Source organism: Corylus avellana, chromosome 3 (genome assembly GCF_965113065.1).
Source record: "Corylus avellana chromosome 3, dhCorAvel1.hap1.2, whole genome shotgun sequence".
NCBI lineage: Eukaryota > Viridiplantae > Streptophyta > Magnoliopsida > Fagales > Betulaceae > Corylus > Corylus avellana.
This window is the reverse complement of record NC_142492.1, coordinates 34684798-34707730: the sequence shown is the minus strand read 5'-3', so window position 1 is coordinate 34707730 and position 22933 is coordinate 34684798. Positions and strand designations below refer to the sequence as shown.

General features: G+C 36.1%; 4 protein-coding genes across 4 annotated transcripts; 3 read left to right on the top strand and 1 right to left on the bottom strand.

Moving 5' to 3' along the window:
• Nucleotides 1-538: 538 nt before the first annotated feature.
• Nucleotides 539-7036, bottom strand: EB1A (microtubule end binding protein EB1A). The gene is made up of 8 exons (XM_059586989.2): nucleotides 6729-7036; nucleotides 3820-3888; nucleotides 3602-3688; nucleotides 2228-2334; nucleotides 1952-2094; nucleotides 1774-1850; nucleotides 1283-1396; nucleotides 539-964 (listed from the first exon to the last, which is right to left on the bottom strand). The coding sequence occupies exons 1-8, from the start codon at nucleotides 6834-6836 to the stop codon at nucleotides 815-817; spliced, it is 855 nt and encodes a 284-aa protein (XP_059442972.1). The 5' UTR covers nucleotides 6837-7036; the 3' UTR covers nucleotides 539-814.
• Nucleotides 7037-8882: 1846 nt separating this feature from the next.
• On the top strand, nucleotides 8883-11792 carry LOC132176472 (small ribosomal subunit protein uS4y). The gene is made up of 3 exons (XM_059588696.2): nucleotides 8883-9019; nucleotides 9735-10116; nucleotides 11428-11792. The coding sequence occupies exons 1-3, from the start codon at nucleotides 8992-8994 to the stop codon at nucleotides 11609-11611; spliced, it is 594 nt and encodes a 197-aa protein (XP_059444679.2). The 5' UTR covers nucleotides 8883-8991; the 3' UTR covers nucleotides 11612-11792.
• Nucleotides 11793-13698: 1906 nt separating this feature from the next.
• On the top strand, nucleotides 13699-14781 carry LOC132175581 (Plant invertase/pectin methylesterase inhibitor superfamily protein). Its single transcript, XM_059587559.2, has one exon. The coding sequence runs from the start codon at nucleotides 13792-13794 to the stop codon at nucleotides 14515-14517; it is 726 nt and encodes a 241-aa protein (XP_059443542.2). The 5' UTR covers nucleotides 13699-13791; the 3' UTR covers nucleotides 14518-14781.
• A 3911-nt stretch (nucleotides 14782-18692) lies between these two features.
• On the top strand, nucleotides 18693-19895 carry LOC132176381 (protein LURP-one-related 11). The gene is made up of 3 exons (XM_059588573.2): nucleotides 18693-18947; nucleotides 19031-19264; nucleotides 19631-19895. The coding sequence occupies exons 1-3, from the start codon at nucleotides 18711-18713 to the stop codon at nucleotides 19763-19765; spliced, it is 606 nt and encodes a 201-aa protein (XP_059444556.2). The 5' UTR covers nucleotides 18693-18710; the 3' UTR covers nucleotides 19766-19895.
• The last annotated feature ends 3038 nt before the right edge of the window (nucleotides 19896-22933 follow it).

The following is a 22933-nucleotide window of genomic DNA, read 5'->3' as shown; positions in this document are numbered from 1 at the left end:
TCACCAAAAAGAGATAAAGCTTTAAAAGAGACGAGCTAACTTAGCAGCCATTTTTAGTGCCTTTGTACCCTCGAAAGTCGAATCTATGGCAATAATAGCATTATTAGGGTTTATAGAGCAAATTTATTAATTTCGTAATGGCCCAAATATCAAATACCATTATGATTTAATTATAGGTTCAAGGTCGGAAAAAGCAGACATCAATTCTGTAACTAAAGAATGCTTACAAATAAAACAGGAAACTACACTTAACATCTCTCAATCTATCACTCAATTTGTAATCTACTTTCGATCTTTTAATTTGTTTAACATACCCTACCAATTTACCATTAGAATTGCAATGTCCATTTTCTGTCCCCCAAAATGACAAATACACTACTAGAAAAAAAAAAAAAAAAAAAAAATTTCTAAATTTCTCATTTTCTTCAAAAAAAGATTATTTTATACAGAAAGGGAGACATTGCAATCCCAATGGTAGAACTAGATCAGAAGAAGAAGGAAAAACCAAAAAAACAAAACCCTGGCTGCTGAGCAAAGCTTCTGGTGACCAACCAATTCTCTTCAAATTAAGTTCTAGGCGAAAAAGAAGTTCAATATACTATTATTAGGCTAGTCATTTCAATTTATGACCATCTATCCAGCAGATACAAGTAGACATAAAGGTCTAAATGGCATTTAGCAGCTGAAGCAGCGTGAAAGATCACTAGCATCTCATTGATCAAATGAAGCCTTGGGGTTTAAACTTTTATCCAGCCAGAAGGGCCTGCAAATGCCTTACGTTTTGCAGGCAACCCTCCTTTGGCAGTCAGAAGACTCAGGCTTCATCTTCTGCTTCTGCTTCTGCTCCTGCTTCAGCTTCAGCTTCAGCAGGAGGCATAAACTGGGACAGGTAATCCTGTGCTTCGGAAAGTGCAGATTCCTTGGCGTCAGCAGCATACAATATCTTCTTAATCGCCACAGACATCTGCACAAAATCGAAGTAAATGTGCCAAGAACATTTACTGAGATGAGTGATTCTTAAAAGCAGAATGGGACCTAGATTCCTTCATCACCCGCACGGTATATTGGGAGAGTCAAATGAGGAGGACAACATTGAAAATAGAACAAGATCATAACACTAGCAGAGAAATATGCAGAATGGAAAACTAACAAATAAATATTAATTCCATGTACAAGATATGCTATTAATATGAAAAATTAATGCTATTAAAAGACATAATACAAGAACATAAGTTGTAAAACCATACTATGAGTATAATCAGGGATCTCTAGAAACTCTTACCGGGAGATCTTCCCATTCAGGAGTCTGACAGATAATTTCTATATCCCTCAATTTTGCGAAGTAAAAATCTCGTTCCTTTTCCAAAAGATCCACGGAGAACTTAAGATCAGAAATCTGTGTGACAAAAAGCATATAACAACAGCAAGTAATCAATTCTATTGAACTTCATGCAATAAACTGTTTCAACTGCAGGATGAGCATATCAAACAATGAAGGGGGGAGAGAGAGAGAGAGAGAGAGAGCATGCATCAGGGAGATAGAACCATGTCTAGAACAAACGTGGTGATTGGTCCAGAGAAATTTCAAAGTGAAAGCACTAAATCAGTGGGTCATCCTTCTACTACCTTTGTCCTGTCTGAAGTAGTTATCCTCCAATAGATGATAAAGGAGGATGATCTCCTCAGACAGTCATCATAAACAACTTAAGTCATGGACTGCTCACATTTTGAATGTAAACAGAAAAAACTGTGATGTGAACCTAATGTCAATACCTCCTTGGACAACGCCTGAACCTCCCCTGAAGAATCACCTCCACCTGCTGCTCCGTATGTCTTCCCTTGCCTGAAACCTATAGCAACAAACAGCAAACAACAATGGGAAGGATGAAATGTTAGAAACATAGAAAGTTTGGAAGCAACAGAGAAATAAAAATGGGCGAAACAAGCTGACCAGAGGCTTTATTAAGACCAACTGTGTCACCAGAACCAGGATTGTGCATATTGTTTGTTTGCAGTGATTTCGGATTCTTCTGAGACCCCTTAGTACTCCGATCCTTCACACCTTTACCCCTTCGCTCAATAGGATTATAATTCCTACAAGAAACACCACATGCATGTCAAAGTTCAGGGAGAAATCACAAAGAAAATGTGGCAACATTGATGCAACAGTATTCAAAATGTTAAAGGGGAGAAGGGTAATAGGACACTGAAGGAAAAACTAACATACTCGTTCATAATGCCACCATTTACAGAATCACAGTAGCGTTTCAGCCATTGTAAGAACTCCAAATTGTCCAAAGGCCGTCCTTTAACTAGCCTGTTGACTTCAATATGCTGCCATACAGAAGAAGACTTGGCAGTCAATGCAAAAGTAATTTGTAAATCTCTCTAATCCAGCTTCCTAACTAATTTTAGGTTAACATAAAAACCAATAATTGAGCCTTGCACTTCATCCTTTTGCTCGCTGTCTAAATGTGACTAAATTTTAATGGAGTAATCTCCTTTATCAAGAAAATTAATACTTGCACTGATAAGAAGAATTTTTCTTTTCCCTTTTCTTTCATTAGCTAGAATAAACCCACAAATTCTTCTATTCCTCTAATTTCATTTACAAAACAGAGAAGGTCTCCATGCAGGCCCTCTTTTCTTCTTTATGCCATTTCAAAAAGTCATTGCTCTCTATTGCCCTATATCTGTAGCCAGTTGGCAATGATAAATTACTCTAAAATTGAGTATTTGCACATTTTACTTGGACTTTAACAAAGGAAAATCCTTGAACCAAACTCATGCGTTTTTGGAGCAAAATTCTAACACGAAAGTTGCCTACTAGTAAGAGTTGCAACCCAAGAAATTCACACACATGCACAAGGAATTTATAAGATTTTCTGTTCTTATTAGTTTAAAATTTTGAAACAATTGGTAATTTAACATGGTATCAGAATAGTGGTCATAAATTCAAATCTGACCCTACAATGGTCTTGAATTCAAATCTAACCCTACAATCTACCCCATTTCGGTTTAAAATAATTTTGTGTTGGACTTCACTAGTTGAGGAGAATTTGAGCCAATACGTGAAAAAGAGTGTTAGAATATTAAATTATTGATGACTTTAACAGTTTCTAAGCCAATTCAGTCTTTCCACTAGTCCCCCAATTGGAGGAACAATGGGACCAGCATTCAAGCCAAGAGGCTACCACCAATGTGAAATATCTTTGTGCATTACCATCATACTGGTTATTCTATTTTACTTTATTCAAGAATTTGCCTTTAGTTCCATTCTTTTTATCCAGTACAACTAAGTCGTTCTCAAGTATTTTCTTTTCTTATCCTCATATCCCTTTCTTGGCCAAGATTCAATTCTGCTCAAACAAAACTGATTCTAAAATTCAGACTAGAATGCTATTCCACTTTTCTCAAAGTCAGAAATGGGCAAACCCTAATAATTGATCCAACACCCTGGAATGAACAACTCAAAAGAATATTGATAATAAAAAACTTAACACCTAAAGAAAAGGAAGTTGGTAAGAAAAGAAAAACAGAACCACAACAATTCATGCACAAAGCACCACACAAAAGACTTTGACCGGTTGGATAAAATTACCTTATCGATTTTCAACTTGTTGAATACTTCCTGCAGAACCTTATAATTTTGGATCATATCATATTCTGTCTTCGCATCATAATTCACCTAGAACCAAATGACAAACAGTGAAGACAATTCTATGAATAATGTTATTGATTAGAAGAGAATTTGCAGGGGAAAAAACATTAAAAAGCAAAATAACAAAACAAAACAAAAAAGGAGAGGCAGTTTGTCACCTTGTGCATTGGAACTACTCCTGGGTAGGTCATGTCCATCATCTGACATTGCACTGCACCAGAAGCGGCCTAGCCACAAGCATTTACATAATTATAAAAAATAAAAAAAATAAAAACCGAAATTACTTAAACCATTTCATTGGGGAAAAAATTTAAGATGAGAGAAGTATGATGTGACTAACAACAGCAAAACAAGCATCGAATAAGAACTACCCTCATAGCTACTAAACTAGCCTTCTCTTATCCGGAATGCAAATAAAATCACATACAACAAAATTCAAATGGGATTGGTGGCTCGAACACTTGCACATAACACGAGTGCTATGAAAAGGCTTTCTTCCAATCCCAATTCAATCAATTTTCATTGATGTGGTTCCTCAAAAACATCATCAAACTCAATCAACATGACTCCAACAATATTTAGCAAGAAATAGAAAGTGAAATTTTATGTCAACATCTTGCAAGCCTTCATAAAAAAAATATGTTTTATCATGGAAATGATGCTTTTGTTGTGTATTTTAAGACTTCCATAGTTCCATTACTTTCTTATGAAGCCACAGTTTTGTTCCACTACATTTATGAATGACAATCTTAATCAATGTTGCTCGATATGGGTAATTATAACTATGAACTTTGCACGTCCATCACATGCAGATTAAATTTTGGGTTAGGTTGCATAGATCGTAATTCAAATGCTTCACCCAATTCCGCCGACAAGATTTTCAAGTTGTCATCACCTTCTTTATCACTGTGAATGTAGGGTAATGCCTTTTGCTCATTTCCTCCATATCCATCCTCCTTTTCAATATTTTCTCCTCCGAAATCCCTGCCCTACCCCTGCCTCAATACTCTAATTCTTGAGACTGCCCCTTCCCTACCAAAGCGTCAACACACAATTTCTTTCCTTGATCCACCAACTGGTCCTTCTCTGCCAGCAGCAATGAACCACCATACTGCTTCAGGGAAACCATACCACTACTCCCATTGCCAAATCAAAAAACACTACCACCCTTTCTCAACTCCACAGCAAAATTGGTCCACCCTCCACCTTCTTGGCCCTCTGGAACAACAATAAAGCCATACCACCCTCCTCCATATTCCACCAGTGCCATGTACCGCTCATGGCTATTCGCGCACCTCTACGCAATATAAGCCCTACTTCCAACCCTTATAGTCTTGTAAAATTCCCTCAAATTCTCCCCTTTTAACACCTCCTCCACTGTAACCACCAACCAAAACACGCTACACTTGCCCAAAACCAACACTCTAGAGACCCCTGTGCTCCTCTCGGTGATGCGTAAACCCATTGCCATCTCTAATGTTATAACAGAACCAAAAGACAAAACTGAAACAAATCTGATGACAATCTCGTCGGGACGTGCCAATGCCATCACGTGCCAACTACCACCGCCCTCACGCTAGGAATGGAAATATTTAATAAGATGATTTTGAAAAGTACATACCCAAGAAAAAAGAGTTTATTCATTAGATTGATGTATTGTATCAAAGGTCACACTACAAAAAGAAACAATTGGACTTGATCAACAAGCAAAACAATTAAGCCCATCTTAAAAACTCATTAGGGCAATAAGACAAGTTAACAAGTTAAGAAGTGTCACAACAACATTTCATTCAAAATTCAAGCACTTTGGTGTCCTCCCCACTGCCCCCTAGTGCATATTTCATGAAGACTGACACATGGAAAGTAGATATGCATTCACACAAAATCTGAACATCCCAATTATACAATAATGAATGTCATAGACAACCAATTGCTCATCCAATATTTCTACTAACAAAAAATTGATAGTGGGCATTGCTTTGCAAAGTTGTGATGGTAATGCATTTCAAAATTCGAGAGTAGTCAACCTTTGCTCGATTAGCAGCCTAGCCAACATGATTTCTCCAGTGATAGACTAAAGCAAACATAAGTAAACACTAAGCTCAAAATAGTGACACTCATAGATGATTTAAGCCAAAGAAAATATTGTTTACCTATTCGCTTCTTAGAGCCTATCAGCCTAGAACAAAAGCTGATTAAGGAGCTGTCAGATTAGATTCAGTTTACACCGTGCCCAGCTCAATAAGAAACAGTAAACTTTGAATCTAAATAATGTGAACTAGAATTTGATATAGATTAAGCCGGATAATAATATGCCACTCACTGCATACTAAATGTTTGCCACATAATCACTTTACCCCAGTTTTAAACCCACACACATGGACCAATCAAGCTCTCGACCTACATTATATGTTAGAATAGTAATTAAATGACTAAGTTCACCTTCCCTATAAACTTAACATTTTGGGATAACCGGTGATTTAACACTTACTATATGACCACATCCAGCATTAATAAAACCCTATTGTGCAGCATCAAAATTGTAAACCAAATTTCCAAGATTTGAAGAAATAGGACAGATAACACTATAAATTGTATGCACACAGCCAAAAGGCACAGTGTATGGCATCCCAATCAACATTGAACCATTACATACATATTGGAGTATACAGTAATTTATCAGCACACTTTTTATTCCCACCTCATTTGGGCTAAGAAAAGAAACCACTATGAAAAACTGAAATCCAAGGCGATATTTTCTATGTAAAGAATAAGAAATAAAAAATTGAACCACACGTCTCTAAGGAACTCCATCTGGGTCATCAAAATGCATCCAAACAACATCTTTGTCAACTAAATAGTACCCTGCGAAAACTTACGTCCACTACAAGAACACCCAGATGCGAAAAGTACAACTTTTTACAACATATAACATCAAAAGATTTCTTTTTTTTTTTTTTTTTTTCTTAAATCCATCCAAGAAACTCCCATTCATTAGTCATTACTGCCAAGAACCCAACAAAAAGCCTAATAAAAATGGGTGAATGAATTATTGGGAATAGTGTACCTCTTCAATGCGAGAGAGATTGAGCTGAAGCCTATTGTTAATCCAAGTCAATATCTCATTCCTCCCTACAAAGTACCCGCTGTCCATCATTCCTATATTCGTCGCCATTGCAACGCCTTCAAACAATTTTCACGCACAGAAAGAGAGAGAGAGAGAGAGAGATGGGAAAATGAGAAAGATAATGTGAGGATTATGGTGATTAAAAGCGTAATCTTTGGAGGGATTTTGAAAGTTTAATAATCTGTTTGGTTATTTTAAACAAAAAAAAAAAAAAACTGAAGTGGGAGGAATTGAATGGTGCGGGATTGGGGAGAATCAGAGAATGAAACCGAAAGGCCACAACAAAAGGACCGGCTGCCACTATACCCAAGTAACCACGGACATAAAAAGACAATTTTAGGCTTCTTTCTTTTTATATTCTCTTTTTTTTTCTTTTTTCTTTTTTCTAATTTTAAATAATAACATTTTGAAGTGTGAGGAGTTTGTTTTTATTTGATTTTGGAAGTTTTTTAATTTGTAATTTGTTCGATTACTTCTTTCCAATTTTAATGCCACAATCTGCCATCTGGCCTGTAATTTTGTATTTGGTATTTGGGTGGAAATAGGATCTACTTATTATCCAATTTATGATTCAGAATTTGTTTTTATATAGAGAAGTGTTAGAGAGTCAAATAAATAAATTTAAATTTTTTTTTTAAATTGACGTAGCAGACCGTGAGTGGCAGACAAGGAAGAGAAAATTACTTTTTTTTTTTTAGTTTAAAAACTTTTACCACGTCAATTTAAAAAATTTTCTAAGTTTATTTGTTTGGCTCTTTAGCACTTCTCTTATATATATATATATATATATATATATATAACAGTTTATATTTTATATATATTATTATATTTGTAAAAATTTAATATGAATTACAATTTTTTTTTCTTTCTATTTCAAGTGAAATTAAAAAGATTGATCTAATTTGGTATCAAATATCAATCAATTTGTTTGGTTTGTACCAATTAAAATCGAAATATATATATATATATATATATATATATATATATATATATATACTTGTAAATAAAGTTATGTTGCATGAATTAATATCCTTTAGAACCTTTATGCATATTTTCTCATGTAAATGTTTTTTTTTAAAACACTCTTCTGGCTTTTGTGGTGTTTTTGTAAGTTTTCACTCTTATAATAAAATTATCAATTGCAGATTTAGGAAATTATAGTTGGTTAAATTAGGTAGGAAACAAGGCCGGCCAGCTTACGATATGTTTAGATGGTATCTGACCAAACATACGTGGACACGAGTATCAAAGACATTGCTTCACAATTAATTTGAATTTGTTGACTCATATGGGTTGTATATAAATTCAATGTTAGATTTACCCATTTATTATATACGGAGATAATTGAAAGATGATTGAAATAATTAATTTTATAATTTCTTTGTCAATAAATCAGAAAAGCTTATTTGCAGTTTGACTTACGTCTCACGTATATTTCTTCTGAGTTGGCATCATCCATCCACCATTGATGTTTTTTGTTTTCTTTTTAATTGATGATAAATGTAAGGTGCTAACCCAGTGCAAAATGTAGTAGCATCTTCTCAATTATAAATAAAATTGATAAATTCTATCTTATGATTATAATTTAAAGCGAGTGCATCTAATGGTGCACGTGATGCCAATATTGACACGTTTTTTAAAAAGTTTAAATAATATGACATCATATACCGCGTTAAATGCACTAATTTTAAATCCTAACTATAAAATAAATATTACCCACTTCATGCATCTTCTATTCCAAACCACAAGGGGTGGTTGGACACCTCTTTTAGGTGGCTGATCACTTCTCAAAGGGTAAAATAGTATTTGACTAACTATTTTATTCCTATTTTGCTAGAGTAATAATAGTTATTACACTTATTTCGCACCCCTTAATGTGATGTATTTTAAGTATTTTTTTTATTTAGATTTATGTGGCTCAATATGATTTATTCAAATCTCAATGAGCTGTTAAAATGGGATACTTTATGTAATTTTGTTAAAAATGTACTTTTAAGTTGGGCCCAAGTGAACCGTGGCCCGTGGGTCACTCCAAAAGTCCTAACACCAGAAAGGCCTTAAACCACCACGTTTGGCAACGCCTGGTTTGTATGTAATTCCAGGACTAGGGTTTTAGAGTTCCCTTATAACCACCAAAGAACCAAGCTTTCATCTTTTTTACTTAGCAAGGGAGGGCGCGAGCGAGCGATCAATCAAGAGAGCCATGGTGCACGTCTCCTTCTACCGCAACTGTAAAACCCTGCTTTTTAATTCCGCTTTTTTCTTTCATTGTCTTCTATATATCTCACAGATTACTATATATTTTTAATTTTTGTGATGCTTGAATCGTTGGTGTTTATGTACCTTTTTTTTTTTTTTTTTTTTTCTTTCTAAATGTTAATCCTTGTTTGGTGCTGATAAAATTGATGGAAGGTCGGGGGTTTGGGGGTTCTTGGGTTTCAAATAATGACTGCACGTTTGAGATTTAGAATAATAGGTCTGAGGTCTAATGGGGGGAAGGTCAATTTGAATTCCATTCATTTTCTGCTGTTTGGTTGATGTAGGAACTATACAAAGTTGGAAAATGTAGGATTGAACAATCTTCCTTTATCTTCATAGATTTTTTTTTTTTTTTTTTTTTTCAGCTAAATAGTGTTAATTTCTTATTTTTCTCAGAAACTATGCAAATTGTTAATGCCATGCTTAGCGTTGGCATTGCAATTTCGTAGACTAAAATTGCAATTTTAAACCAAAGTGCAGCCATGTTGGGATTTAGACGTAGTCCTGTTGTCATCAAGGTTTCTCAGCAGCTAAATAGAGAGCTATTTTCTAATCTCTTTATGCATTTAGCTCATAAATTTTGCACAGCATAAGTTAACAGATCACTTTGAGGTGTTTGTTAAAAATTGCAGATAATTCTTTGTATATTCATGATTTATGTTATTAGAAATTCTGAGTTATATGCAGATGGGAAGACCTTTAAGAAGCCCCGCCGTCCATATGAGAAGGAACGGTTGGATGCTGAGTTGAAGCTCGTGGGAGAGTATGGGCTGCGATGCAAGAGAGAGCTCTGGAGGGTTCAATATGCTCTGAGCCGTATTCGTAACAATGCGAGGATGCTTTTGACCCTTGATGAGAAGAACCCCCGTCGTATCTTTGAGGGTGAGGCTCTTCTCCGGCGGATGAACCGGTATGGGCTTTTGGATGAGAGTCAGAACAAGCTTGATTATGTCTTGGCCCTGACCGTGGAGAACTTCCTTGAGCGCCGTCTTCAGACACTTGTCTTCAAGTCAGGCATGGCCAAGTCCATCCACCATGCTCGAGTGCTCATTAGGCAGAGGCATATCAGGTAAAGTAATCTTTTTTGTGTGATAAATGCAAAATAACTATTTAACTGCTACGGTGTTTGAAGTTGGTATTGGTTCAGGATCCCGCTTAGGTGCGGTAGTTAAAAACTACCGCACCATGCTGTTAAATCTCCCGACGGCTGGGATTAAACAGAAAACAAAGAAAAAGAAAACAAAGGCTGTGATTTCACGGAACGGTTCCCTTCTCTCACGCTTCTTCTCCTTCTTCTTCCTTTCTCTCTCTAAACCCATTCTTCTTCTTCTTCCTTTCTCTTCTTGTTTTTGTTTAATCTGAGAATTAATCAAGACAATTTCTAACCAAACTGAGTATTTTCACGGAATTTCTCTAACCTTCTTCTCCCTATTCTCCTCAAAACCCATCTTTCTCTCTTAAACCTCTTCCTTCCTCTCTCTCTACCCGCCTGAGTTGGTGTTCTTGCAATTCATGATGAAGAACATGTTGAATGTGGAGAAAAAACTGGACCTCAAAACTGGGTTCAATTTAAGAACAACCCAAATCTTCAAGAACACCAACCCAGGCGGTCAATAGATAAAAAACCCAAAAAAATTCAAGCCACAACAAAAAAAAAATCAAGCCACAAACTTCTCAAGAAAACCAACACCTTCCTTCCTCCCAAACGAAAAGAAAATAACCAATTAAACTCCCCTATTTATCGTCCTAGGCATAAAAAATAACCAAAATAAAAACAAGAAAGAGAAAGGAAGAAGAAGAAGAATGGGTTTAGAGAGAGAAGGAAAGAAGGAGAAGAAGCGTGAGAGAAGGGAACAGTTCGGTGAAAGAAATCACAACCTTTGTTTTCTTTTTTTTCTTTTTTGTTTAATCCCAGCTGTTGGGAGATTTAACAGCATGGTGCAGTAGTTTTTAACTACCGCACCTAAGCCGGATCCATTGGTTCAAATGATTAGCCTTTTAAGTCTGTCCAATAAATACTAGTATATTTTTCCTAGGAGAACTGCTGGTCCGAGTCAAAAAATATTCAGAAAATATGTACGAATGAATTTAGGCAATACCTTGGATTCTTCTTCCTTTATCTTATTTTTACAAATATTTACAAATGCAACCAATTACTACAGTCACCGGTGTTTCCAAAAGTGCCCTGATGTTTTTCCCCCTCTTCAAAAGAATGATTTCTGCACTAGAAAAAAAAATGCTTTGGGTGTATAATGGAAAATAAGTCTGTTTCTATTGACAAAATTTTGAACATTAAACTCCTACGTTTAATGATTTTGGCTGCTATGTAGAATTAAGGGCCATATGCTCTAACAATGCTGTATGTTTTTTGGTTGGGCAGGGTTGGGAGGCAGGTTGTGAATATTGCATCTTTCATGGTGAGGGTTGATTCACAGAAGCATATTGATTTCTCACTTACCAGTCCATTTGGTGGTGGCCGACCTGGAAGAGTGAAGCGAAAGAATCAGAAGGCAGCTGCTAAGAAGGCTGGTGGTGGAGATGCAGATGAAGAGGACGAGGAATGAGGCATGGGTTAGGACTTTTGCTAGTGATACTAGTAGAGCTTGTGTCTCCACTTCTGTTGAACTTTCAATATTTTGCCTGCACTATTTAGCATTGCTTTGTTTGAGAGAATAGAATTAGCTGGTTGTTATTCATGTACAATCTGTCCTTCCTTGGGTTTTGATAGCGGAAACTTATTATTGAGGATTGCTAGCATACTTTCTGCTGTCACTGATAAGCCTTTTAGGCTTGTTATTTGTATGTGGGATGTGGTTATTGGCTAAAACCTTAACAATGCGACTGTTTTTACCCGAAAGTACTCTATATATTAATGTTTTCTAGTGTATTCTAATGGATCCTTTGTTTTTTAATTTTTTTTTTTAAATAAAAATCTTTGGCACGGGCATGTATTCTTTGGACTAAAAATCAATCCACAATGGCTTATGCATTTTGAATTTCTATCAAAAATGGTTAACCAAATCCCTAAAAAAATAGCTTCAGTCAGTTCTCTAGACCAAATGCATTTCATCTATTTCATCTACAAATGCTTTTCCAAATGTAGAAAGGCCCAATAGCTCTATAGATGATTGGCCGGACGATGGGGGTATCAACGAAGAAAACTCATTTTAATTTAGTTATTGTGAGACTAAGAGGTAGTTATAGAGTAGTGGATAAGACACCATCTACAGCGGTAGGGTAGAGAACCATTAAGACCAAATATTTTTTGAAGGTTCAGATTTGAAATTTCTAATAGACCAAAAGGTACTGTAATGGAGGAGATTAATTGTAAACTTGTAATAGAACATAAGGAGTTGCGACATGTATAATCCACACGCGCCACAAAGGTGCATGGGGTATAAGCGCAGGGGGGGGGGGGGGGGGATGTCGAGTGGCGGCAAATGAAGGAGGAGGCATGGCAAATGAAGGAGGAGGAGGCACACATGGGTGTTGGTTGTGAGTTTTTAGTAGATCTAACATTTAATTACCCAAACAAAATATTAGAAAAATTAAAGTAGAAGAAAAAAATAAGAAGCTACAAAGAAAGGAGAAGATGGTGAAGAGGGAAACATGGGAGTTGTAGTAGAGAGAGAGAGAGAGAGAGAGGAGAGAAGAGCATAACTCTTTGATTGAGATCTTAGAGAGAGAGAGGGAGGGGAGGGGGGTGTGGGGAGTTTTTATGGAGACATCAACAACATTTTTTTGATCATTCAAGTCATTTTAGAAATATTATTTTAATAGCGTAGAGAAAGAATTTAGATAAATGGTATGATGTTTTTGAAAAGTGGTTAACTAATTTTTTGTTTTTTGTTTTTTTTTTTTTAAAATTAACTCTTGATTAACCTTTTTAAATAAAAATTTAGGTGGTGTTTGGTAAATGGGTTGGCCTAGACACTGTAGTTGATGTAGATTGATGTGAAAAAAAAAAAAAAAAAAAGTTTGGTATAAAAAAAATGAAAAAGTGGTATGAAAAAGTGAAAAAATTTTATTTTGTAGTAATTTTTTTATTTGAATAATAATAAAAAGTGAATGATTTGATATAAAAAGTGAAAAAATTAAAATGTTTTGATGTTGATTTTTTTGGGAAATTGTGATAAATAGTGTCTAGGCCAACTCCAACCCTTTTACCAAACAAGATAAGTCATTAGGAAATTGGCAACAATCTCTTACTTTTAGATTTGAACTAGTTAAATTGAGAAATTTTTTTCCTTTTCTCCCCAGGTAAAATCAGCCCTACTTATTTGATTTTGGCTTTCCTCTTGACAAAACTTGACAAAACCTAACGAAAAATTTCTGTAGAAAGATATATGGCAAAGATTCAAAGAAAAACTTTACTTATTTCTTTTTACTTGAAGCATATTTACCGTTTATTTTTTTTGAGAAATTTTATTTATTTATTTTTTGTATTTTTACGTTCATTTTTTATATATTTTTGTTGAGTTGACCTACTATATTAATCATTAATTTTTTTAAAAAAAATACAAAAAAAAAAACTAAATGTCAACTCAATGGAGATATATACAAAATGTACGTGATATATATATATATATATATATATATATATATATATATATAATATATACTCTGAAGTTCCTATTAGTCTCAAGCCAAACTCCCTTAACCCCCTCATTTTTGTATATCTAAACTTGCTTGGCAATTCCTTCCTAGCTACTCTGAAACACCAAAAACGAAAGAAACAGGGGGCATGGATCCCATCAACGTCTTCAAAGGTTACGGCAAAGTGGAGAACCTTGAAGATCAATCCCAACCCCGAAACACAAACGCCACCATTGCCAGAACTCGAAAGCCCCTCATCACCACCGTCGCAATCTTTTCCATCCTCCTTTTGACTCTAACCATCGGTTTCCTGCTCGGGGCGCTGATCCACGAGGTAGAAACCGAGCCACCGGAGTCCCCGTCGCTCTCTTCCAACTCGGCCGACTCGCTCAAGACCGTGTGCAACGTTACCCGGTACCCCGAATCGTGCTTCTCCAGCATTTCCAACCTCACCTCCCCAAAACCCACCGACCCAGAAGCCATTTTCAAGCTCTCTCTCCGAGTCTCCATCGCCGAGCTCACGAAATTCAAGACCACGGTCTCGAATTCGAACGAGGCTGCTTTGCGCGACTGCCAGACCCAGATGGAGGACGCGCTGGGTCGACTCGGTGACTCGGTGGCGGCGATGGAGGTGGGCCCGGGAGAGGAGAAGGTGTTGACGGAGGCCAAGATCAGCGATCTGCAGACGTGGATCAGCGCTGCGATGACGGACCAGGAGACGTGCTTGGATGGGTTGGAGGAGATGAAGTCAACTGCTGTGGATGAGGTCAGGACCAAGATGCAGATGTCTAGGGAGTACACCAGTAATTGCTTGGCAATATTGGCTAATATCCACACCCTTCTTGACAAACTCCATATGTCCCCACTTCACTGATTTTTTCTTCAAAGAAAACCACCTGAAATCTTGCTCATAATTTGTGATCTTAATTTGTGTTTTTTTTTTTTTTTTTTTTTTTGACTTGTTTCTGATGTTTATTTGTCATCTTGTACGCACTGTTAAATTGGTAATGCATGTATAGAGATAGAGATATTAGGGGCACATCCCTATCTTGTAAAATTTACACTAGTAATTGTTTATTGGATAGAAATTTCTTGTTTTTGTCAAAATGCATTACAAATGTAGTAGTGATTTAGTCTCTGTCGAAGTTTTAGGCTCCAAAGAAGCAACTTTCTCTGCAACCATTTTGGTGAACAGATTTTGCTCCAAGCCAATGGGACAAGTTATGCTTCTTAGCACTTTTGAATCCACAAAAAAAGAAAAGGAAAAGGAGGGTCTCAATCTCCTCACAGAGAGTTTGGGGGAAAAGGAAGAGGGAAATGGTGAAAGCTGGATAAGGGTTGTTATGGCGGCCTGGGACACAGTTTTTATTTTCCAAGCTCAAAAATTTCTGGAGGATTTTGGACTTAATATCCTCAAACACCAACTTTTTTACTTTTTTTGTGCACATATAGGAGGAGACCGAGATATTTGGGGGAGTTTGAGAATTGAGTTTATGGCAGAGGGGTTTGAGGAGGGTTTGTAGTTTTTACTGTAAAAATGGCTAATTTGGAACGACCAAGAAGAGTATTTAGAGAGACAGAACAAGACAATGGTGGGTTCATGAGCAGTGGCCTTAGAGAACACCATAACATGGAGTCTGGAAAGTATCTGAGGGCCAAGGATGAACAGAAATGGTGAGAAGGGGTCTCCATGTCTAGCTTTAGGGCCATCAGCCCTCCATTATCCCTCTTATGTTTCATGGACTGAAAGATTTTCTGTGCTAAAATGGTGTTGTCATGAATTGGTCTCCTTGAAATGAAGGCAGATTGGGACGTTAGTGAGTGTTAGTTTTGTGTTAGTATTTAGTGGGACTACTTGAAATTGGCTTTTTCTTTTTTAGGGTTTTTGAAGTGTGACAATCATGAAATTCTGAAAACCAGCCAATGCCAATAAACGCAAACCTATCTTAAATTAGGTTTAAATTAGGTTGGCTGTTCATCTAAAAAAGTTCAATAAATTTGAAGTATAAGAATACTTTAGGTTGGCTGTCCATGGCCTTGGAGCCTGGAGGTGGTTCAGCTATCCTCCATTTGGCCAAAGGACAACTTGACCATCCCCTTAATTTTCTTTTTTTGTTGGTATTTTTATATTTTTTTTATCGTGGGTAACACATATTAACAAATTCCGTCAAGATTTTGGACGAAATTGAGAGTAAAGACCTATTTGCTTTTATTATGAGTTCTTAGCAAATTTTATACCACAAGAAGCTTGTTGCAAATCAGTGTAACTATAAGGACTCATTTTACATTTTTTCTAAAATGAAAGTTCCTTTTGGTTGGATTGACACAAGCATAGAAATATAGAATGATAGGGATATCCTCAAACTACTTTGAAATCCAGAAATATTCAGACAGAGAAGGCCAGACAGACGGAGCACTTGAGTGTTGGGGCCATTTGATATGTTGGAGACTCTTAATTGCCAGTAATTCTATGGGCCATGAGCCCATTGGTCTCTGTTTTGCTTCCCCCCTGCATACAACTACAAGCCTCAAAAAGTCCTTTTTTCCGACTAATTCAAAAATATTTCATGGGCCTTGGACCCCTGGGGGCCTCCAGATCCAAACATGATGTTCTCTAAACAGTAGATGTTTTTCCAGACAGTCTGTCCATTGAATGCCTCAAAAAATCACCATTTTCGTTGGTCGCTTGGCCAGTGTGCTAAGAATCTACAAAAATCTATTTCATCATTGGTATAAAGTTTATAAGCATAAACACAAAGTATTCCCTTCAATCGGTGACATAAAGATCATGGAAAAAAGAAAAAAAAAAAGAAAAAAAAAAGGGTAAGCCGGGGAGACCAATTGTGCCTATCATACTTGGGCGTGACCATAATAGCACTTACCCGCTAAGAGCCTCACAGAAGGGGCTTAGACGGTGGGAACCGCAGGCGCCCTCTCAAATCTGACTAAGTCATAGCCTGAACCAACTCCACCAAGGCATCAATAGGAATCCAAGGCGATTAATACTAATCAGGCATATGTAGGGATTCTTCATTGCAGAGATTCGAACCCACCCTTAGTACATGTCCTAACCACTTTGAAATTTCCTTGGGCCCATTAAACCCCCAAAATTGTTTATGTATCATAATGTATAGATTAATAGATGGATGTTTCAATATGTAATGCAATGAAGGTGGGAATCGATTTACCTTACCTGGGATGCCCAACAACCTTAAGTTTGTCATTTTTTAAAAGACGAAGTTTTTAACTAAACTAGGTTAGAAACAAATTTATTCAATTCAGGTTTTTAGAATATATATATATATATATATATATATATATATATATATGTATGTGTGTGTGTGAAAATCACATGCTCTAATAAAAAACTTTATTGGCTTGTCGAGAGGGAGGAGGGGTAGAAAAATGCTATTTTGTATTCTCCTAGCATACTCAACTGACGTGATATATATGCTCGATCCACTCTTGATTTTTTTTTCCTTTCTAATTAAGATTGATCTAAGAGTGGATGCTGCATGTGCTCTGAATATAACATTATTTCTCACAAACAAAATATTAAAAATCAGCCGACTATCTGAACGAGTGGCTGATACTTATCCAGCCCCTAGAAAAAGGTCTAAGGGAGAAATAAAAACCATTGACTAGTACGAAGAGGATAAGAGATAATCTAACAAAACATTAAGCTAAATCCCTATCAACTTACAGAATATTAAGTTGTTGAACATAAAAAAATGTCAAGTAAGATTAAAATACATTTAAGAAGAGGTCTAGGATTCATCTTGCATTCAACCTGCACAATCTAGTGGTAGAATACTAATTACTAATGCCGCCAGAAAAGGAGTGGGGAAGGGGAAGAGAGAGAGATAGAAACCAACGAAAACACAAAACTTGTTTATGTGTCTTTTACAATCGTGCTAATTCTATATCATTTCATGTCACTGCCTTAGAAACCAACGAAAACACAAAACTTGTTTATGTGTCTTTTACAATCGTGCTAATTCTATATCATTTCATGTCACTGCCTGTTCATATTTTAGACACTTGTTAATGAATTCTCACCAGTAGGTTTCTCTTTACCTGATTTTTGTCCACTGTCCACTAGGCAGCAATTGCAGCCATTAAAGTGCACTGTTGCCCCGTGACTTTGGAATCGAATCTCGAGGAGATTCTCACGTGCGAATTATATGCTTTAAGGACAAATGTCGATTTATATTAAAAATGTACGTGAGAATCATATCTTCCGAAAACAAATGTCAGTTTCAGCACACAGATAATTATTTTCTGCTCTAAAAACCACAGGCTGCAACATTTTTTCTTGGCAGCAAGCAGTGATTAATTATGCATGTATGTAGATGTAGTTCATGTTGGCCAATGATTCAAGGCACTTCTTGATAAGGATTCCTCAGTTTGGAAGTATCTAATCATGCAGAACATGACAAAATTGTTCAAAATATATAGGGGAGTATCTACTGTGTATGCATAACTATATGTTGATGCATGCATCATGCATATGCAAGGAATGTGTGCCACCACCCCCACCCACACACACACACACACACACATCAAGCAGGAGAGCTGACTAAAGCTCCAGATTGTAACAGTGAAAGCTCCATATGACATAGGGCATGGAGTCACTAAAGTGTTGATAAGGTTCAAATACATGTACATGGTCCCATATATATATGAAAAGTAAGCACTTTTGAATACTATATGGTTGATGATTAGCCTTTCTGGGTGTACTTTTTCATGCTTAAGAACAAGTCAATAACTTGAATAAACATAAGAATTTGCTACTTCTCTCATCCTAATCTTTCAACTTATTAAATTGATTCATCTATATAAAAATATAGCATTGGTGCTCCACCACATATCATATCTGACAGAAACTTAATTTTACTGCAATATGCTTATAATTTTTTTTTTTTTTTTTTTACTTTCACTCTCAATTTTCAGTAGCTCAAAGAAGTTGTTGTGGTCTATATATATGCCAACATAACTTCCAGGTACTTGCCAAAAAAGATAAGACATCTAAATACTCTATAGTTGTTGAAGAGTAAATCCACCTTTATGGCGGCAAAGGTTCATCCCCAAGTGCTACCTTCCTCTGCCACCTGCTACTTCACTTCCAAACAAGAAACCTTTACAATATGGATGAAGTCTCTGGTGCTTGGTTGCAAAGGGTGCACTGTCTTTGATGCCAAGGGTCAACTTGTGTATCGTGTTGATATCTACAGCTGCAAATGCAGAGATGAAGTTTATCTTATGGATTTCAAAGGCAAAGTCCTCTTCACCATACTGAGAAAGGTAAAAAACAGTTAATCACATAGCATGATTTTGAGAAGTTTGGACTCCATTTATGCTCACAATCTGTGCTTTTTCTTGCGTAGAGATTCAAGTTGTTCAGGTCTTGGGAGGGCTACAGATCCACAACTACAGAGGTTGGTAGTAAAAAGCTTGGTTTCCAAGTAAGCCAAACCTTGAGGATTTCAAGAGGGGACTCACCATGTGAGGTTATTGTGGGGTTAGATGAGAACCAACCCCGTCATTACAAGATCCAAAGCTGGGATAGCAGCAAGTCAGCATGCAAGATAGTAGACCAATTCGGGGGACTTGTTGCAGAGGTGAATTTAGTCTACACCTTTTCTTCTCCGCACTGTGATTTTGCAGACCAAAAATACGATTTTAAACCAAATCAGAAAAAAATTCTTGTTTGGGATTGCATTTTTAAACAATTATAATTCAAAAACGTAGAAAAATTTGCGTTTTTAAGTCATATGCAAGAGAGTGCATCTTAAAAAACTCACAATTTTAAAGGCTAAATTATGTTTTAAAAGCCAAACGCGTAACTATGTTTTAAAAAATTGTGTTTTCAAATTGCAAATTTTAAATCGTGCATTTTAAAATCGTAAATTCAAACAAACCCTAAAATAGAATGAGAGCTCATTGCTTTGAGTGTTAATTCTAACTTATCATGTTTTCATGGACAGTTAAAGAGAAAGAAATCAGCATGTGGGGTTGATTTAGGCGATGACGTTTTGACAATGGTGGTGGAGCCCTATATTGATCACTCTCTTATCATGGGTGTTTTTGTTGTGTACAGTCTCATTAACTGTAAAATGTGAACATATGGAGGCAATAGCTTGTTCATTTTGAATGTTAATTACTAGTTATCTGGGATATGCTAGCATGTGCTTCATGACATATTAAGACTTAGCTTGGTAGCTGCATCATCTACACCGTTAGGTACAATAACATTAAATCTTGCTCCCAATTAGCAAGCCCCAAAAGCCAATCACAATTATTTGCTCAACTGTTTTTTCGTTTTGTTCTGAGAGTATGATACATGGAGAGCAAAAAAGAAAACCATGGAAAAAGAAAACTATGTAACAGATGACAACATATTAGGATGACATCCTAGGAAATTGAAAGTAATTTCCTAATTATACTCGGAGTAGTTGAATCACACCATTCTGTAAGGGAAAGGATTTCTCAGCTCTATGACTAGAAGAAGTAAGATTCACAAGGCTGGAGTAATTAAATGTATAGAAAGCAAGCCAACAGCTAAATGAAATTGAACCAATTGATTAATGTTGAAAATGTTGGAAATATTTTTGAATGGTAAAATAATTATAATATGAAAAATAAAATAAATACAAGAGATGAAAAATAGAGTATGAAAAGATCTCACAATGCTATAAAATCACACAAGAGCGTTATCCTTAAAGGTTGATTCGTGCCTCCTGGAGTATATAACTTGGTGCGATCGGATCCTTTAACACGCAACCTCCTAGGATTAGACTATAGTATCTACCTTCGTTAAGGACACACTTCTAATAACTAAGAGTAATAGAACAACCCTTTTTCCTCAAAGTAGATGACGAAATACATACAACACCAAAAAATAGTTGCTAGTGTGGAATTAAAAATAACCAAATATCCATAGCAATTGAAGAATCAAAAGGCCATAAAACATATTAATAACCAACGGTCATAAACGGTAAAAGAAAAATCAATAGGTTTAATGACTCAAGGTAAAAAACGTACGAAAAATTAAATGCTCCTTAATGACCAAACAGTCACAAAACTATTTCTAGAAAACCACTTGCTGGATATTAAATAAATAATAAAAGGGTTTGAAAAGAAAGAAAAGAAAAACAATTGTTTGTAACACGTATATTACAACAGAAAATACTAAGGATATCATCCTCCACAATGGTTGCAATCTGCCAAGAAACAGAGAGACGTGGGTTTTTTCAAAGCATCTATAGGAGCTTGAGGATCTATCCCTACATGTTCCTTGAATTGCTGGGGATGCTTCCATGATTGAACTCCCCAACAATCTAGCTGTTTTGTCTTCAATGATTTTCTCATTTTCATTGTTAATAACAGCTGCAACTACTGAAAAAGTTTGCCTCACAGCAACATCAAAGTTTGCTCCATAGATTAACAGGAGGGGAATTTACCTTCCAAGCATACTCATGAGCCTTCATTGTTGAGTTGATTTGGTTTCTATGGAACCATATTGTATCCATCATAATAGCTGCCAAGAGCTGGAAACTGTGGATCACATTCTTAGGAATAGCTAAGAGTATTTTGAGGATTGAGGATATTTTTTATCCACCTGAGAGATCAATAGGGTAATCTTCAAAGGCTGATATGTTTAGAGGCCATTTAGAATGTCTCCAAACAATTCTAGCTATGTTGCATCCCAGAAAAAGGATGTTGAGTTGTTTCCAACTTAAGGTTGCAGAGAGGACAGAAACAATTGTCCTCACTGTTTGAGTGAACAAATTCGGCTAACATAGCTTTGACCGGATATATATCCCAAGCAAGCTTCCACAACAAATGTTTAAGCCTATGCTGAAGTTTTAGGCTTCATATATAGTTTCTTCCTTTCTTCTGAAGAGAGAGGGCTTGTACTGATTTCGTTTAGATTAAGATCAAGGTCATGAGCTGTTTTGATAGAAAATTGACCTGAAGTAGAAGGAGTCTGGATACAGGAGTCCATTGAAGGTTGAAGGCTGAGAGAAATATTTTGTATTTGTGCCGCAGAATCCGGGTTGAAAAACTCATTAAGTCAGCAGATTTGAATGCTTCAACTATCTTTGCTTAATGAAATGAATGCGAGGTTTCGATTTGTGTGGTTTAATGAAATCAATGAAAGGTTTGATAATTAAGGCATAGGTAGAAAAAATCACTGTCAAAGAACCAAAAACAAAGCTTTCAAGGTCTTCTGAAAATCGTGGCTTATGAATTACCTAATATAAATTGGAAGAAAACTGATGTTTTAGGAACATGTCGGTTAACAATAAAACAGTATGAGACTGTCGCATTCGAACGGGAGTAATTAAGTATCGTTTGAACGGAAACTAGGGTTTCACACCTTATCGTGTAACGGTGTTTGAAATTCAAACACCGTAGCTAACAATCGAGTGTCTCAAATCTGGCTTCATGATCATCGCATTGGAACAATTAAGCTTCGAACGTGATTGCAAACATGGCTTTCGGTGACACTTTGTGAAACAATGTGATTTTAGCCTGTGTTCAAACTAGGAGCGATCGCCTTTGTGATTGAGCCTTTTGAGAGCCTAAAATTTGAAGCCTTAAAGTCCTCGATTCGAACAACATGTGATCATGACTACAATCGAGGTATTCTTTGCTACGTCAATTTTGGAACTTGATTCATTAATTGTCTTGATCTTTTCATTCGAACATATTTGCGATTGAGGCATTATGCCTTGTATCTTTGAACTTTGTAAAACTACCTCATTTGCGAATGAGTTCTTCGTATCTTCAATCTTACAAAAACTTTACAAAAATCATAAGCTAGATTTGGTTATTTAACTTATTTTGGTAGGGGGAATAAATTAAGGAAGAGTTTACAAATGTTTGTTTTTCTTAGGTAATAGTCTATCCTAAGTCCTAACTTTCTAGGGTTATTAGCCCCCTCAATGTGTTCAACAAATGATTATCATATTGGGAAGGAGACATCCTTTTAGATTGGCGGGTAGACAGAAGGGAGAAAATAATAAAATATATCAGCATACAAATTATTGTCGACCGGCGCTCTTTCTTTTTCTCTTGTCTTGATTCTGATCTGATCATTTAGTGATCGAAAATAGATTAATTAAGAATATGTACTTGAATATTAATCCAGGACCAAACATACATGTTTTGTTGGAGAATACATTGAACATACACTTATTGGTTTTAAAGGAACATTTGGCTATTACATGTCCAACTCGATCAGCAGGGTCCCGGTCCCGAACAATCTTCACTAAAAAGAGTAA

Bases quoted from the DNA above. Each gene is read 5' to 3' on its own strand.
- LOC132175581 (XM_059587559.2), top strand. From the start codon at position 13,792: ATGGATCCCATCAACGTCTTCAAAGGTTACGGCAAAGTGGAGAACCTT.
- LOC132176472 (XM_059588696.2), top strand. From the start codon at position 8,992: ATGGTGCACGTCTCCTTCTACCGCAACT. The intron at 9,020-9,734 runs GTAAAACCCTGC...AGTTATATGCAG, and splicing joins CGTCTCCTTCTACCGCAACT to ATGGGAAGACCTTTAAGAAG. The intron at 10,117-11,427 runs GTAAAGTAATCT...TTGGTTGGGCAG, and splicing joins ATTAGGCAGAGGCATATCAG to GGTTGGGAGGCAGGTTGTGA.
- EB1A (XM_059586989.2), bottom strand. From the start codon at position 6,836: ATGGCGACGAATATAGGAATGATGGACAGCGGGTACTTTGTAGGGAGG. The intron at 3,689-3,819 runs GTGACAAACTGC...ATTTGGTTCTAG, and splicing joins GAGTAGTTCCAATGCACAAG to GTGAATTATGATGCGAAGAC. The intron at 2,335-3,601 runs GTAATTTTATCC...TCTGTATGGCAG, and splicing joins ACAAGTTGAAAATCGATAAG to CATATTGAAGTCAACAGGCT.
- LOC132176381 (XM_059588573.2), top strand. From the start codon at position 18,711: ATGGCGGCAAAGGTTCATCCCCAAGTGCTACCTTCCTCTGCCACCTGC. The intron at 18,948-19,030 runs GTAAAAAACAGT...TTTCTTGCGTAG, and splicing joins TCTTCACCATACTGAGAAAG to AGATTCAAGTTGTTCAGGTC. The intron at 19,265-19,630 runs GTGAATTTAGTC...TTTCATGGACAG, and splicing joins TCGGGGGACTTGTTGCAGAG to TTAAAGAGAAAGAAATCAGC.